Below are 17,825 nucleotides of genomic sequence, written 5' to 3'. Positions count from 1 at the left end.
AATGCATAAATTGTGATTGTTTGAAATACTTAAAAATATCATTATTGATATTAAAATGCTCATTTGGCTTAGTTGCTAAATCATTTCCATTGTATCTGTCAGTTTGAATGCAGTCCTTTCTCGTCACCACATGGGGACAGTGAAGACCGTGACATTTGTACGTTAGATAAGGATATACAAGACTCCTCCTATAAACAGAGGATGATGATCATGTTCTCCGGGCTTTGTTACGGGACGCAGGGCGAGAGAGGAAATGGTGAAAACATGTTCCAGTTGCCTGATCAAATTGGAGGAATTCGACTTTGATTTTAATATATAGCTGTTTTACCGGAGTGATTTGACTTGGACTTATTATTGTTCTCGGTTGGATAGCAATCATGGATTTCTCAAGCAGAACGAGGCTTTTTTGGATATATGTTGCGGTCATGCTGCTGAATTATTGCTGGGAAGCAGTTCATGGACAGCTCTCCTATTCCATATCAGAGGAGGTAAACCCGGGGGCTTCTGTTGGAAATATAGCCAAGGATCTAAATCTAAATGTCCAGGATTTAGAGTCTCGTATGTTTCAGATCGTTGCCGGAACAAAGAGAAAATATTTCGACGTACATTTAAAAACTGGTGTTCTTTATGTCAGCGAAAGAATAGACCGTGAAGAGCTTTGTGCGAAGGCTTCACAATGTACTGTCGATGTAGAAGCCGTGATAAATGACCCATTGAAGCTTTACCGATTCGAGGTAAATATAGTAGACATAAATGATAATGCACCTGTTTTCTCGGAGCAACTACAGTCACTAGACATTGGAGAAAATACTTTACCGGGAGTGAAATTTGGATTGATAGAGGCATCTGATTCAGATGTTGGAAAGAACGGTGTTACTACATACAAGCTCAGTAACAATGATTATTTTTCTTTAGAAATTCAAAAAGGGGGAGATAGTGTGTCAGCTGAGTTAGTACTGCAGAAATCCTTAGATCGAGAGCATGACTCTGTAATAACACTCACACTAACGGCAGTGGATGGAGGAAATCCATCCAGATCGGGAACCTCACAAATCATAATCAACGTTTTGGATAGTAACGACAACCACCCGGTGTTTAGTAAAAACCTCTACAAAGTTAAAATGTTTGAAAACCTACAAGCAGGGTATACTGTTATAGTTCTGAATGCAACAGATGCAGATGAGGGATTAAATGCTGACATTGAATATTCATTAAGAAGTAAAGGCCAGGATCACATTTTACAGTTATTTGAAATTAATTCTAAGTCAGGTGCAATTTTAGTCAGAGGTAAGATCGACTATGAAGAAAATCCTGCCTTTGAGATCCACGCACAGGCCAGTGACAAAGGGCAGCCTCCGATGTCAGCACACTGTAAGGTGCTGGTAGAAGTGGTGGACCTAAATGATAACGCTCCCGAGATCACTGTGACGTCACTACTAAACACTGTGAGGGAGGACGCAGGGGTAGGAACTGCTATAGCACTTGTTTCTGTGCTGGACAAAGATGGTGGGAAAAACGGTGAAGTAAAGGCAGTCCTTGCAAATGATGTCCCCTTTAAATTAGACACAAATTACAAAAATTATTATTCGTTGGTAGTTAATGGTCCGCTTGACAGAGAGACTATATCCGAGTACAATGTCGTTATTGTAGCGACTGATGGAGGGACTCCGCCTCTCTCCAGCACCAACATAGTGACAGTGCATGTGTCTGATGTTAATGATAACCCGCCTCGCTTCTCAGAGCCGTTCATTAATATTTATGTGAAAGAAAACAGTCCAGTAGGAACAGTAATTAAAACAGTGACTGCAGTTGATGTCGATATCAGTCAAAATGGCCAGGTGAGCTATTCCTTTTTGAAAAGTAAAAGAGACTCAGTCCCGTTATCTACAATGTTGAACATCAACTCAGAGACTGGAGATATAGTCACCCTGCAGTCTTTTAACTATGAGGAGTTAAACACGTTCCAGTTTAAAGTGCAGGCCACAGACTCTGGTGTTCCTCCTCTCAGCAGCAACGTGACGGTGAACGTTTTAATTCTGGATGAAAATGACAATAGTCCAACAGTCCTCGCGCCCTATTCTGAGCACGGCTCCGTTAACAGTGAGAGCATCCCCTATTCTGCTGAGGCGGGATACTTTGTGGCAAAGATCAGGGCTGTAGACGCAGACTCTGGATACAATGCGCTGCTTTCGTATCACCTCTCTGAGCCCAAAGGAAACAACCTCTTCCGGATCGGAACCAGTAGCGGAGAAATCAGGACTAAGAGGAGAATGAGTGACAATGACCTGAAAACTCACCCCTTGCTGGTGTTGCTTTCTGATAACGGAGAACCCTCCCTGTCAGCTACTGTCTCTATTGATGTGGTGGTGGTTGAAATCACAGCTGACATCCAGACCCAGTTCAGACATGTGCCCATACAGGAGGAGAGCTTCTCTGATTTGAACCTGTATCTGCTGATCTCCATTGTGTCGGTGTCAGTGATCTTCCTGCTGAGCCTCATCAGTTTAATAGCTGTCAAATGCCACAGGACAGACGGCAGTTTCAGCAGGTACAGCGCCCCAATGATCACCACCCACCCTGACGGGAGCTGGTCTTACTCTAAATCTACTCAGCAGTACGACGTGTGTTTCAGCTCAGACACAATGAAGAGTGACGTAGTGGTTTTCCCCGGCCCGTTTCCGCCGGTAGACGGTGAGCTGATCAGTATTAACGGAGGAGACACTTTCACCAGAACTCAGACTTTACCCAACAATGACCAGGTAAGACATGAAATACATTAAATCATTGCTGTACGTGTTCTGTTAATAGAGCATATTGCTACGACATGTCGTGGTTTGAACTAAGTCAGGTTCGAGACATGTGTGCTAACGGTCATGGCTTTTACGTGGACTCTACTTTTTATTTAAGACGGAATTTATATAAAGAAAAGCAAAGATGGTAACTGAATTTGTAGCTTGCTATGAATTTGTTGATGGTTTTTACATTAATGTAAATGTGGTTGTTGATTTGCAATCTGTGTGTAACGCGCTATCCACGGTGCTGAACTAAATCGTTTAAACATGCCTTCCATTTTCAGAAAATGATGCAAAATCTCCTTGTTGAGAAATAGAGTTTTAAAAATAATATATAATTACGAATATATTTTGCAACAACTCTTGAACAATATGATATGGCATAGTGTTTCACCAATATAACTGTCCGTGTAATATTAACGCTACAAGGATTTGCTTAAAACTTCAGTTAATATTAAAAAACAGGCTGTGTTTAAACAAAGATTTAATTAATATCAAATGGATGTCAGTAATAATCAGTGTGGTAAACGCTGTAGTTTAATATTTGAGTCATTGTCTTTTGAAATCTCTTGACGAACATTGAGAATGTTCACACGTGTACAATTTATTTTATGTTGGATTTGAGGTGTAGTTTTAAAATCGGTCCACAGGGGGACACTGTAGACCGTCACATCTTGACGGTCTCTCCGTGGCTCGCGGCTCCTCCCAGATTCAGCGGATGATCCATCTCTGGGCTTTGTTACAAAGAGAGGTCGGACGACAAAGAGCGGTTGTCTTGTTTGGTCGTGGAAATGCCGTAATATTTGTTGGAAATATCTTCCTGGATCTTTTTTTCATAGTTGCCGTTATTGTTCAGATTTGCCTACATGCTCATTCTCGATGTATGGAATAATGAATTTGCCGAGCAGAACGAGCTGGATATATCTCCTGGTCGTGCTGCTGGAGTGTTTCTGGGAAGCGGTGTCTGGGCAGCTGTCTTACTCCGTCTCAGAGGAGGTCAATCTGGGGACTGTTGTGGGAAATATCGCTAAAGATCTGAACATCAATGTCCAGGATTTGGAGCCCCGCATGTTTCAGATCGTTGCAGGATCTAAGAGGAAATACTTCGAGGTAAATCTAAAGACTGGTGCCCTGTACGTTAACGAGAGAATAGACAGAGAGGAGCTCTGCGGCGACGAGAACAAATGTTCCCTCAGTGTAGAAGCAGTCATTAATAACCCTTTAAAACTGTACCGGATTGAAATCATAATCTTAGACGTGAATGATAATTCCCCGTCATTTCCCAGCTCCTCCCAGGAAATTAACATAACTGAGAACACAGCAGCGGCGGCTAAATTCCCATTGCAAAAGGCTCACGATGCAGATGTTGGTAAAAATACTGTTAACAGCTATAAGCTTAGCCAAAATGAACATTTCTCTCTCGCTACTCACAAAGGAGATAGTATATCTGTTGAATTACTGCTTCAGAAAGTTTTAGACAGTGAAAAACAATCCGTGATTCGACTCACACTGACTGCTATTGATGGGGGAACTCCTGCTAAATCTGGCACAATGGTCATTATAGTGAATATTTTGGACATTAATGATAATGCTCCTGTTTTCAGTCAAACTCTTTACAAAGCCAGTGTGTATGAGAACGCCAAGATTGGAACATCGATAATAACACTGAATGCTACTGACTTAGATGCAGGCCAAAATGGAAAAATTGTGTACTCATTCAGCAAAATAGACCGTTTGACCAAAACTGAAATGTTTGATATTGATGAAAAAAACCGGGACTGTAACAAATAAAAAGAATATAGACTTTGAAGAAAACAATGCTTTTGAGATTAGAGTACAAGCAAGTGACGGAGCTTCCTCTCCGAAGACCTCACATGCAAAATTATTGATTGAGGTTTTAGACGTCAACGACAATGCCCCTGAAATGTCAGTGACTTCTCTGTTAAACACCGTGAAGGAGGATGCAGCCATAGGCACCGCCATTGCACTTGTTTCAGTATTTGATAAAGATGGAGGTAAAAATGGGATAGTGAACTGTAAAATGTCCAACAATGTTCCTTTTAAATTAGAGTCCAATTACAATAATTACTATTCGTTGGTGGTGGACGGTCCTCTCGACAGAGAGAGTGCGTCTCAATACAACATCAGCATCACTGCTACTGATGAGGGACGCCCACCTCTCTCCAGCACGAGCTTTATTAATGTGCACGTGTCAGATGTGAATGATAATAAACCTCTATTTACAGAAAACATAATCAATGTCTATGTGAAAGAAAACAGTCCGGTAGGAGCAGTAATAAAAACCGTTTAAGCTATTGATGCAGACAACAATCAAAATGGTCAGGTGAGCTACTCCATTTCACAAAGTAACAGTAACTCGTTGCCTCTCTCTACGATGGTGAACATCAACTCAGAGACTGGAGATATAGTCAGCCTGCAGTCTTTTAACTATGAGGAGTTAAACACGTTCCAGTTTAAAGTCCAGGCCACAGACTCTGGTGTTCCTCCTCTCAGCAGCAACGTGACTGTGAACGTTTTAATTCTGGATGAAAATGACAATAGTCCAACAGTCCTCGCGCCCTATTCTGAGCACGGCTCCGTTAACAGTGAGAGCATCCCCTATTCTGCTGAGGCGGGATACTTTGTGGCAAAGATCAGGGCTGTAGACGCAGACTCTGGATACAATGCGCTGCTTTCGTATCACCTCTCTGAGCCCAAAGGAAACAACCTCTTCCGGATCGGAACCAGTAGCGGAGAAATCAGGACTAAGAGGAGAATGAGTGACAATGACCTGAAAACTCACCCCTTGCTGGTGTTGCTTTCTGATAACGGAGAACCCTCCCTGTCAGCTACTGTCTCTATTGATGTGGTGGTGGTTGAAAGCACAGCTGACATCCAGACCCAGTTCAGACATGTGCCCATACAGGAGGAGAGCTTCTCTGATTTGAACCTGTATCTGCTGATCTCCATTGTGTCGGTGTCAGTGATCTTCCTGCTGAGCCTCATCAGTTTAATAGCTGTCAAATGCCACAGGACAGACGGCAGCTTCAGCAGGTACAGCGCCCCAATGATCACCACCCACCCTGACGGGAGCTGGTCTTACTCTAAATCTACTCAGCAGTACGACGTGTGTTTCAGCTCAGACACAATGAAGAGTGACGTAGTGGTTTTCCCCGGCCCGTTTCCGCCGGTAGACGGTGAGCTGATCAGTATTAACGGAGGAGACACTTTCACCAGAACTCAGACTTTACCCAACAGTGACCAGGTAAGAAATGAAATACATAAAAGCGTTGCTGCACATGTTCTGTTAATAGAGAAAACGGCTACGAGATCACGTGTTTTTAAGTCATTTTAGAGACGTGTTTGCTAACGGTTATGGGCGGCATTTACACAGACTCTCCTTTTCATTTAAGAGGGAATGTTTATCAAGAACAGCAATGATGGTTATTCAGTTTGTAGCTTGATATTCATTTGTTGCTAGTTTTTACATTGTTGTAAAGTGTGGTTGTTTATTTGCAATCAGTGCTTTAGTCGCTATCCGTGGTGCTCAACTATACAGGTGTTGTTGCAGTTGAACTTTCGTTCAATTCTAAGAAAATAATGCAAAATGTCCTTGTTGTAATGCAGAGTTTTTTAAAATATATTTACGAATATGTTGTTGCAACCATTTTTGATCAAAATGTAATATGGCAAATTGTTCCTCCAAATATAACTGTTCATGTAATATTTGCAGTCAATTAAAATTCAGTTTAAAACAAAAAATATGTTGCATTTCTGTATTGACTTAAACCATTATCGAATTGACAGTGCTATAAGGATTTACTTAAAACTTCAATTAATATTGAAAAACAGGCCGTTTAAAAAAAAAAAACACTTCATTCATACAACATGTCAGTTATCAGTGGGTAAACGCTGTAGTTTAATATTTGAGTCTCTATTTGTTTGCAATCTCTTGACAAACATTGAGAATGTTCACACATTTACAATTTGTTTTATGTTTGATTTGAGGTGTAGTTTTAAAACTCGTCCACAGGGGGACACTGTAGACCGTCACATCTTGACGGTCTCTCCGTGGCTCGCGGCTCCTCCCAGATTCAGCGGATGATCCATCTCTGGGCTTTGTTACAAAGAGAGGTCGGACGACAAAGAGCGGTTGTCTTGTTTGGTCGTGGAAATGCCGTAATATTTGTTGGAAATATCTTCCTGGATCTTTTTTTCATAGTTGCCGTTATTGTTCAGATTGCCTACATGCTCCTTCTCGATGTATGGAATAATGAATTTGCCGAGCAGAACGAGCTGGATATATCTCCTGGTCGTGCTGCTGGAGTGTTTCTGGGAAGCGGTGTCTGGGCAGCTGTCTTACTCCGTCTCAGAGGAGGTCAATCTGGGGACTGTTGTGGGAAATATCGCAAAAGATCTGAACATCAATGTCCAGGATTTGGAGCCCCGCATGTTTCAGATCGTTGCAGGATCTAAGAGGAAATACTTCGAGGTAAATCTAAAGACTGGTGCCCTGTACGTTAACGAGAGAATAGACAGAGAGGAGCTCTGCGGCGACGAGAACAAATGTTCCCTCAGTGTAGAAGCAGTGATTAATAACCCTTTAAAACTGTACCGGATTGAAATCATAATCTTAGATGTGAATGATAATTCCCCGTCATTTCTAAGCTCCTCCCAGGAAATTAACATTACAGAGAATACTGCGGTAGGGGCAACCTTTCCATTTCATCCAGCTGACGATGCAGACGTTGGTAGACATACTGTAAACAGCTACAAGCTTAGCCAGAATGAACATTTCTCTCTCGCTACACATAAAGGAAATAGTGTCACTCCCGAATTATTACTTCAGAAAGTTTTAGACAGAGAAAAACAGTCTTTAATCCGACTCATACTGACTGCTATAGATGGGGGAACTCCTGCTAAATCAGGCAGTATGACTATAATAGTGAATGTGTTGGACAATAATGATAATCCTCCTGTATTCAGTCAAACTCTGTACAAAGCCAGTGTGTATGAGAATTCAAAGGTAGGCACATCGATAATAACCCTGAATGCTACTGATTTAGATGCAGGTCAAAATGGAGAGGTGTTATATTCATTTAGTAAAGCAGGCAGAGGAAAACAAAGTGATTTGTTTAGAATTGATGAAAAAACCGGGACTGTAACAAATAAGAAGAATATAGACTTTGAAGAAAACAATGCTTTTGAGATTAGAGTACAAGCAAGTGACGGAGCTTCCTCTCCGATGACCTCACATGCAAAATTATTGATTGAGGTTTTAGACGTCAACGACAATGCCCCTGAAATGTCAGTGACTTCTCTGTTAAACACCGTGAAGGAGGATGCAGCCATAGGCACCGCCATTGCACTTGTTTCAGTATTTGATAAAGACGGAGGTAAAAATGGGATAGTGAACTGTAAAATGTCCAACAATGTTCCTTTTAAATTAGAGTCCAATTACAAGAATTACTACTCGTTGGTGGTGGACGGCCCTCTCGACAGAGAGAGTGCATCTCAATACAACATCAGCATCACTGCTACTGATGAGGGACGCTCACCTCTCTCCAGCACGAGCGTTATTAATGTGCACGTGTCAGATGTGAATGATAATAAACCTCTATTTACAGAAAACATAATCAATGTCTATGTGAAAGAAAACAGTCCGGTAGGAGCAGTAATAAAAACCGTTTCAGCCATTGATGCAGACAACAATCAAAATGGTCAGGTGAGCTACTCCATTTCACAAAGTAACAGTAACTCGTTGCCTCTCTCTACGATGGTGAACATCAACTCAGAGACTGGAGATATAGTCAGCCTGCAGTCTTTTAACTACGAGGAGTTAAACACGTTCCAGTTTAAAGTGCAGGCCACAGACTCTGGTGTTCCTCCTCTCAGCAGCAACGTGACGGTGAACGTTTTAATTCTGGATGAAAATGACAATAGTCCAACAGTCCTCGCGCCCTATTCTGAGCACGGCTCCGTTAACAGTGAGAGCATCCCCTATTCTGCTGAGGCGGGATACTTTGTGGCAAAGATCAGGGCTGTAGACGCAGACTCTGGATACAATGCGCTGCTTTCGTATCACCTCTCTGAGCCCAAAGGAAACAACCTCTTCCGGGTCGGAACCAGTAGCGGAGAAATCAGGACTAAGAGGAGAATGAGTGACAATGACCTGAAAACTCACCCCTTGCTGGTGTTGCTTTCTGATAACGGAGAACCCTCCCTGTCAGCTACTGTCTCTATTGATGTGGTGGTGGTTGAAAGCACAGCTGACATCCAGACCCAGTTCAGACATGTGCCCATACAGGAGGAGAGCTTCTCTGATTTGAACCTGTATCTGCTGATCTCCATTGTGTCGGTGTCAGTGATCTTCCTGCTGAGCCTCATCAGTTTAATAGCTGTCAAATGCCACAGGACAGACGGCAGTTTCAGCAGGTACAGCGCCCCAATGATCACCACCCACCCTGACGGGAGCTGGTCTTACTCTAAATCTACTCAGCAGTACGACGTGTGTTTCAGCTCAGACACAATGAAGAGTGACGTAGTGGTTTTCCCCGGCCCGTTTCCGCCGGTAGACGGTGAGCTGATCAGTATTAACGGAGGAGACACTTTCACCAGAACTCAGACTTTACCCAACAGTGACCAGGTAAGAAATGAAATACATAAAATCGTTGCTGTACGTGTTCTGTTAATAGAGAAAATGGCTACAAGATCACGTGTTTTTAAGTCATGTTAGAGACGTGTTTGCTAACGGTTATGGGCGGCATTTATACGGACTCTCCTTTTCATTTAAGAGGGAATGTTTATCAAGAACAGCAATGATGGTTATTCAGTTTGTAGCTTGATATTAATTTGTTGCTAGTTTTTACATTGCTGTAAAGTGTGGTTGTTTATTTGCAATCAGTGCTTTAGTCGCTATCCGTGGTGCTCAACAGGTGTTGTTGCAGTTGAACTTTCGTTCAATTCTAAGAAAATAATGCAAAATGTCCTTGTTGTAATGCAGAGTTTTTTTTTTAAATATATTTACGAATATATTGTTGCAACCGTTTTTGATCAAAATATAATATGGCAAATTGTTCCTCCAAATATAACTGTTCATGTAATATTTGCAGTCAATTAAAATTCAGTTTAAAACAAAAAATATGTTGCATTTCTGTATTGACTTAAACCATTATCGAATTGACAGTGCTATAAGGATTTACTTAAAACTTCAATTAATATTTAAAAACAGGCCGTTTAAAAAAACAAAACACTTCATTCATACAACATGTCAGTTATCAGTGGGTAAACGCTGTAGTTTAATATTTGAGTCTCTATTTGTTTGCAATCTCTTGACGAACATTGAGAATATTCACAGATGTACAATTTGTTTTATGTTGGATTTGAGGTGTAGTTTTAAAATCGGTCCACAGGGGGACACTGTAGACCGTCACATCTTGACGGTCTCTACGTGGCTCGCGGCTCCTCCCAGATTCAGCGGATGATCCATCTCTGGGCTTTGTTACAAAGAGAGGTCGGACGACAAAGAGCGGTTGTCTTGTTTGGTCGTGGAAATGCCGTAATATTTGTTGGAAATATCTTCCTGGATCTTTTTTTCATAGTTGCCGTTATTGTTCAGATTGCCTACATGCTCCTTCTCGATGTATGGAATAATGAATTTGCCGAGCAGAACGAGCTGGATATATCTCCTGGTCGTGCTGCTGGAGTGTTTCTGGGAAGCGGTGTCTGGGCAGCTGTCTTACTCCGTCTCAGAGGAGGTCAATCTGGGGACTGTTGTGGGAAATATCGCTAAAGATCTGAACATCAATGTCCAGGATTTGGAGCCCCGCATGTTTCAGATCGTTGCAGGATCTAAGAGGAAATACTTCGAGGTAAATCTAAAGACTGGTGCCCTGTACGTTAACGAGAGAATAGACAGAGAGGAGCTCTGCGGCGACGAGAACAAATGTTCCCTCAGTGTAGAAGCAGTCATTAATAACCCTTTAAAACTGTACCGGATTGAAATCATAATCTTAGACATGAATGATAATTCACCGTCATTTCCCAGCTCCTCCCAGGAAATTAACATAACAGAGATTACAGCAGCGGCGGCTAAATTCCCATTGCAAAAGGCTCACGATGCAGATGTTGGTAAGAATACTGTTAACAGCTACAAGCTTAGCCAAAATGAACATTTCTCTCTCGCTACTCACAAAGGAGATAGTATATCTGTTGAATTATTGCTTCAGAAAGTTTTAGACAGTGAAAAACAATCCGTGATTCGACTCACACTGACTGCTATTGATGGGGGAACTCCTGCTAAATCTGGCACAATGGTCATTATAGTGAATATTTTGGACATTAATGATAACGCTCCTGTATTCAGTCAAACTCTTTACAAAGCCAGTGTGTATGAGAACGCCAAGATTGGAACATCGATAATAACACTGAATGCTACTGACTTAGATGCAGGCCAAAATGGAAAAATTGTGTACTCATTCAGTAAAATAGACCGTTTGACCAAAACTGAAATGTTTGATATTGATGAAAAAACCGGGACTGTAACAAATAAAAAGAATATAGACTTTGAAGAAAACAATGCTTTTGAGATTAGAGTACAAGCAAGTGACGGAGCTTCCTCTCCGATGACCTCACATGCAAAATTATTGATTGAGGTTTTAGACGTCAACGACAATGCCCCTGAAATGTCAGTGACTTCTCTGTTAAACACCGTGAAGGAGGATGCAGCCATAGGCACCGCCATTGCACTTGTTTCAGTATTTGATAAAGATGGAGGTAAAAATGGGATAGTGAACTGTAAAATGTCCAACAATGTTCCTTTTAAATTAGAGTCCAATTACAAGAATTACTATTCGTTGGTGGTGGACGGTCCTCTCGACAGAGAGAGTGCGTCTCAATACAACATCAGCATCACTGCTACTGATGAGGGACGCCCACCTCTCTCCAGCACGAGCTTTATTAATGTGCACGTGTCAGATGTGAATGATAATAAACCTCTATTTACAGAAAACATAATCAATGTCTATGTGAAAGAAAACAGTCCGGTAGGAGCAGTAATAAAAACCGTTTCAGCTATTGATGCAGACAACAATCAAAATGGTCAGGTGAGCTACTCCATTTCACAAAGTAACAGTAACTCGTTGCCTCTCTCTACGATGGTGAACATCAACTCAGAGACTGGAGATATAGTCAGCCTGCAGTCTTTTAACTATGAGGAGTTAAACACGTTTCAGTTTAAAGTGCAGGCCACAGACTCTGGCGTTCCTCCTCTCAGCAGCAACGTGACGGTGAACGTTTTAATTCTGGATGAAAATGACAATAGTCCAACAGTCCTCGCGCCCTATTCTGAGCACGGCTCCGTTAACAGTGAGAGCATCCCCTATTCTGCTGAGGCGGGATACTTTGTGGCAAAGATCAGGGCTGTAGACGCAGACTCTGGATACAATGCGCTGCTTTCGTATCACCTCTCTGAGCCCAAAGGAAACAACCTCTTCCGGATCGGAACCAGTAGCGGAGAAATCAGGACTAAGAGGAGAATGAGTGACAATGACCTGAAAACTCACCCCTTGCTGGTGTTGCTTTCTGATAACGGAGAACCCTCCCTGTCAGCTACTGTCTCTATTGATGTGGTGGTGGTTGAAAGCACAGCTGACATCCAGACCCAGTTCAGACATGTGCCCATACAGGAGGAGAGCTTCTCTGATTTGAACCTGTATCTGCTGATCTCCATTGTGTCGGTGTCAGTGATCTTTCTGCTGAGCCTCATCAGTTTAATAGCTGTCAAATGCCACAGGACAGACGGCAGCTTCAGCAGGTACAGCGCCCCAATGATCACCACCCACCCTGACGGGAGCTGGTCTTACTCTAAATCTACTCAGCAGTACGACGTGTGTTTCAGCTCAGACACAATGAAGAGTGACGTAGTGGTTTTCCCCGGCCCGTTTCCGCCGGTAGACGGTGAGCTGATCAGTATTAACGGAGGAGACACTTTCACCAGAACTCAGACTTTACCCAACAGTGACCAGGTAAGAAATGAAATACATAAAATCGTTGCTGTACGTGTTCTGTTAATAGAGAAAATGGCTACAAGATCACGTGTTTTTAAGTCATTTTAGAGACGTGTTTGCTAACGGTTATGGGCGGCATTTATACGGACTCTCCTTTTCATTTAAGAGGGAATGTTTATCAAGAACAGCAATGATGGTTATTCAGTTTGTAGCTTGATATTCATTTGTTGCTAGTTTTTACATTGCTGTAAAGTGTGGTTGTTTATTTGCAATCAGTGCTTTAGTCGCTATCCGTGGTGCTCAACTATACAGGTGTTGTTGCAGTTGAACTTTCGTTCAATTCTAAGAAAATAATGCAAAATGTCCTTGTTGTAATGCAGAGTTTTTTAAAATATATTTACGAATATATTGTTGCAACCATTTTTGATCAAAATGTAATATGGCAAATTGTTCCTCCAAATATAACTGTTCATGTAACATTTGCAGTCAATTAAAATTCAGTTTAAAACAAAAAATGTTGCATTTCTGTATTGACTTAAACCATTATCGAATTGACACTGCTATAAGGATTTACTTAAAACTTCAATTAATATTTAAAAACAGGCCGTTTAAAAAAACAAAACACTTCATTCATACAACATGTCAGTTATCAGTGGGTAAACGCTGTAGTTTAATATTTTAGTCTCTATTTGTTTGCAATCTCTTGACGAACATTGAGAATATTCACAGATGTACAATTTGTTTTATGTTGGATTTGAGGTGTAGTTTTAAAATCGGTCCACAGGGGGACACTGTAGACCGTCACATCTTGACGGTCTCTACGTGGCTCGCGGCTCCTCCCAGATTCAGCGGATGATCCATCTCTGGGCTTTGTTACAAAGAGAGGTCGGACGACAAAGAGCGGTTGTCTTGTTTGGTCGTGGAAATGCCGTAATATTTGTTGGAAATATCTTCCTAGATCTTATTTTCTTGTTGACACGTATTGTTCAGATTTGCCTACATGCTCCTTCTCGATGTATGGAATAATGAATTTGCCGAGCAGAACGAGCTGGATATATCTCCTGGTCGTGCTGCTGGAGTGTTTCTGGGAAGCGGTGTCTGGGCAGCTGTCTTACTCCGTCTCAGAGGAGGTCAATCTGGGGACTGTTGTGGGAAATATCGCTAAAGATCTGAACATCAATGTCCAGGATTTGGAGCCCCGCATGTTTCAGATCGTTGCAGGATCTAAGAGGAAATACTTCGAGGTAAATCTAAAGACTGGTGCCCTGTACGTTAACGAGAGAATAGACAGAGAGGAGCTCTGCGGCGACGAGAACAAATGTTCCCTCAGTGTAGAAGCAGTCATTAATAACCCTTTAAAACTGTACCGGATTGAAATCATAATATTAGATGTGAATGATAATTCCCCGTCATTTCTAAGCTCCTCCCAGCAAATTAACATTACAGAGATTGCTGCAGCGGGGGTGAAATTTCTGCTAAAACGGGCTCACGATGCAGACGTGGGTAAAAATACTATTAACAGCTATAAGCTTAGCCAAAATGAACACTTCTCTCTTGCGACACACAAAGGAAATAGTATATCAGTCGAATTACTGCTTCAGAAAGTTTTAGACAGAGAAAAACAGTCTGTAATCCAACTCATACTGACTGCTATAGATGGAGGAACTCCTGCTAAATCAGGCAGGATGACTATAATAGTGAATGTGTTGGACATTAACGATAATATTCCTGTATTCAGTCAAACTCTGTACAAAGCCAGTGTGTATGAGAACTCAAATATTGATACATCGATTATAACCCTAAATGCTACTGATTTAGATGCAGGACAAAACGGGAAAATATCATATTCACTTATAGAAATAGACCAGGGGAAACAAAGTGATCTCTTTGCTATAGACCAAACAACAGGGACTGTAACAAATAAGAAGAATATAGACTTTGAAGAAAACAATGCTTTTGAAATTAGAGTACAAGCAAGTGACGGAGCTTCCTCACCGATGACCTCACATGTAAAATTATTGATTGAGGTTTTAGACGTCAACGACAATGCCCCTGAAATGTCAGTGACTTCTCTGTTAAACACCGTGAAGGAGGATGCAGCCATAGGCACCGCCATTGCACTTGTTTCAGTGTTTGATAAAGACGGAGGTAAAAATGGGATAGTGAACTGTAAAATGTCCAACAATGTTCCTTTTAAATTAGAGTCCAATTACAAGAATTACTACTCGTTGGTGGTGGACGGTCCTCTCGACAGAGAGAGTGCGTCTCAATACAACATCAGCATCACTGCTACTGATGAGGGACGCCCACCTCTCTCCAGCACGAGCGTTATTAATGTGCACGTGTCAGATGTGAATGATAATAAACCTCTATTTACAGAAAACATAATCAATGTCTATGTGAAAGAAAACAGTCCGGTAGGAGCAGTTATAAAAACCGTTTCAGCCATTGATGCAGACAACAATCAAAATGGTCAGGTGAGCTACTCCATTTCACAAAGTAACAGTAACTCGTTGCCTCTCTCTACGATGGTGAACATCAACTCAGAGACTGGAGATATAGTCAGCCTGCAGTCTTTTAACTATGAGGAGTTAAACACGTTTCAGTTTAAAGTCCAGGCCACAGACTCTGGCGTTCCTCCTCTCAGCAGCAACGTGACGGTGAACGTTTTAATTCTGGATGAAAATGACAATAGTCCAACAGTCCTCGCGCCCTATTCTGAGCACGGCTCCGTTAACAGTGAGAGCATCCCCTATTCTGCTGAGGCGGGATACTTTGTGGCAAAGATCAGGGCTGTAGACGCAGACTCTGGATACAATGCGCTGCTTTCGTATCACCTCTCTGAGCCCAAAGGAAACAACCTCTTCCGGATCGGAACCAGTAGCGGAGAAATCAGGACTAAGAGGAGAATGAGTGACAATGACCTGAAAACTCACCCCTTGCTGGTGTTGCTTTCTGATAACGGAGAACCCTCCCTGTCAGCTACTGTCTCTATTGATGTGGTGGTGGTTGAAAGCACAGCTGACATCCAGACCCAGTTCAGACATGTGCCCATACAGGAGGAGAGCTTCTCTGATTTGAACCTGTATCTGCTGATCTCCATTGTGTCGGTGTCAGTGATCTTCCTGCTGAGCCTCATCAGTTTAATAGCTGTCAAATGCCACAGGACAGACGGCAGTTTCAGCAGGTACAGCGCCCCAATGATCACCACCCACCCTGACGGGAGCTGGTCTTACTCTAAATCTACTCAGCAGTACGACGTGTGTTTCAGCTCAGACACAATGAAGAGTGACGTAGTGGTTTTCCCCGGCCCGTTTCCGCCGGTAGACGGTGAGCTGATCAGTATTAACGGAGGAGACACTTTCACCAGAACTCAGACTTTACCCAACAATGACAAGGTAAGAAATGAAATACATTAAATCGTTGCTGTACGTGTTCTTTTTGAAGAGAAAATTGCTGCGATATGACGTGTTTTTAAGTAATTTTAGAGACGTGTTTGCTAACGATTATGGGCGGCATTTATACGGACTCTCCTTTTCATTTAAGAGGGAATGTTTATCAAGAACAGCAATGATGGTTATTCAGTTTGTAGCTTGATATTCATTTGTTGATAGTTTGTACATTGCTGTAAAGTTTGGTTGTTTATTTGCAATACGTGTTTTAGTCGCTATCCGTGGTGCTCAACAGGTGTTGTTGCAGTTGAACTTTCGTTCAATTCTAAGAAAATAATGCAAAATCTCCTTGTTGTAATGCAGAGTTTTTTTTAAATATATTTAAGCTCTTACGACATGCCGTGGTATATGCTCATTATATCACAGCTAAGGGGCGTGGTTTTGCCCTTCGCGAAGCGGAGAGTCGACAACCCCCTTAGCTGTGTGAGCATATATCACGGCCTGAAGTGAGCTATTGCTTTTATAAAACGGTTACCAAGTGTGACAATATGAAAGAAAAATACACTCTAATTTAAATAGTTTTTATTAGTAAATAATAATGTTCAAAATAAATAGTCCCTCCGTTGCCTTCTGCACGAAACATAGGTGGTTGCTATGCAACAACACTAACAGCTAGCGAACATTTTAGACAGAGAGCGTTGATCCATTATTTGGCTATTTATTTACATTCATTTGTATGTTGCCGTTTATTGTGCAGTCACTGAAAACCTGTCCAGCATCACTCAGTATAATGACTTACGTGGTTACTTGTATAGGTTGAGGTTGTTCTAGGCTGTTGCTTGGCGTGGTGAGAATATTGCTCCACTTTCTCCGGTCCCCGAGATTCGGCTTCCAGTAGCTCTGCTCTTCACGTAGCTCTGCATGTCGTCGTTTAGGTGCTTTTTTCCCATGGAGATAGGCACTCCTCAATCCACTCCTCCATAGTAAGACCTCCCCGGAGGTCGAAGTTAATCTTACATTTTTCCATCTTATGCTTTGTAAGTTTGTTTCGTAATGGAAGAAATGTAAATATATAAAACTGACAAGTCAAATCAAGCAATCTGATTGGCCGATAGTGTTTTTGCGGACCTCTTTGATTACAGATTTGAAAACATCGTTGCTTGCTTTAAAAGTAGCACAATTCATTATGTCAAACCTTGGACAGTATCTAGATATCCCTGCCCTAATGCCAAAGGAACTGCACACTGAATATGTGTTGGCGTTTGATGTCATGTCTGGACCGCTGCGTAAAAAGTAGGGTTTCTGCCCCGTTACTTCTCCGCTGCTTTCTTGTTCCAGTTCAGCCCAACGGAGGGATACTGACTTGTTGTGAAAAGTAACTTACAATTCTACCCGTGGTATACGCTCAGTATATCACGGCTAAGAACCAATCAGATTGCTTGATTTGACTTGTCCGTTTTATAATTACGAATATATTTTTGAAACCATTTTTGATCAAAATGTAATATGGCAAATTGTTCCTCCAAATATAACTGTTCATGTAATATTTGCAGTCAATTAAAATTCAGGTTTTTTTGTAAAAGCAATTTAATTTCTGTATTTACCTAATCCGTTATTCCATTGACAGTGCTATA

At 41.7% G+C, this 17,825-nt stretch overlaps 2 protein-coding genes across 4 annotated transcripts in view; both read left to right on the top strand.

The window, feature by feature from the left end:
- The window catches only part of LOC117454154 (protocadherin alpha-C2-like), a 190,268-nt gene that overhangs the window by 53,988 nt on the left and 118,455 nt on the right, over positions 1 to 17,825 (top strand). The window lies entirely within an intron of this gene.
- Positions 1 to 17,825, top strand: part of LOC117453919 (protocadherin Fat 4-like) — a 30,542-nt gene that overhangs the window by 3,161 nt on the left and 9,556 nt on the right. The window contains 8 exon segments of the mRNA XM_034092956.2: positions 357 to 2,759; positions 3,540 to 3,543; positions 3,649 to 4,556; positions 4,558 to 6,057; positions 8,131 to 9,438; positions 10,394 to 12,817; positions 13,681 to 16,197; positions 16,618 to 16,697. Coding sequence (XP_033948847.2) covers positions 357 to 2,759; positions 3,540 to 3,543; positions 3,649 to 4,556; positions 4,558 to 6,057; positions 8,131 to 9,438; positions 10,394 to 12,817; positions 13,681 to 16,197; positions 16,618 to 16,697 — 11,144 coding nt within the window.

Source organism: Pseudochaenichthys georgianus, chromosome 10 (genome assembly GCF_902827115.2).
Source record: "Pseudochaenichthys georgianus chromosome 10, fPseGeo1.2, whole genome shotgun sequence".
Taxonomy (NCBI): Eukaryota; Metazoa; Chordata; class Actinopteri; order Perciformes; family Channichthyidae; genus Pseudochaenichthys; species Pseudochaenichthys georgianus.
This window is presented reverse-complemented; position numbering and strand designations above follow the sequence as displayed.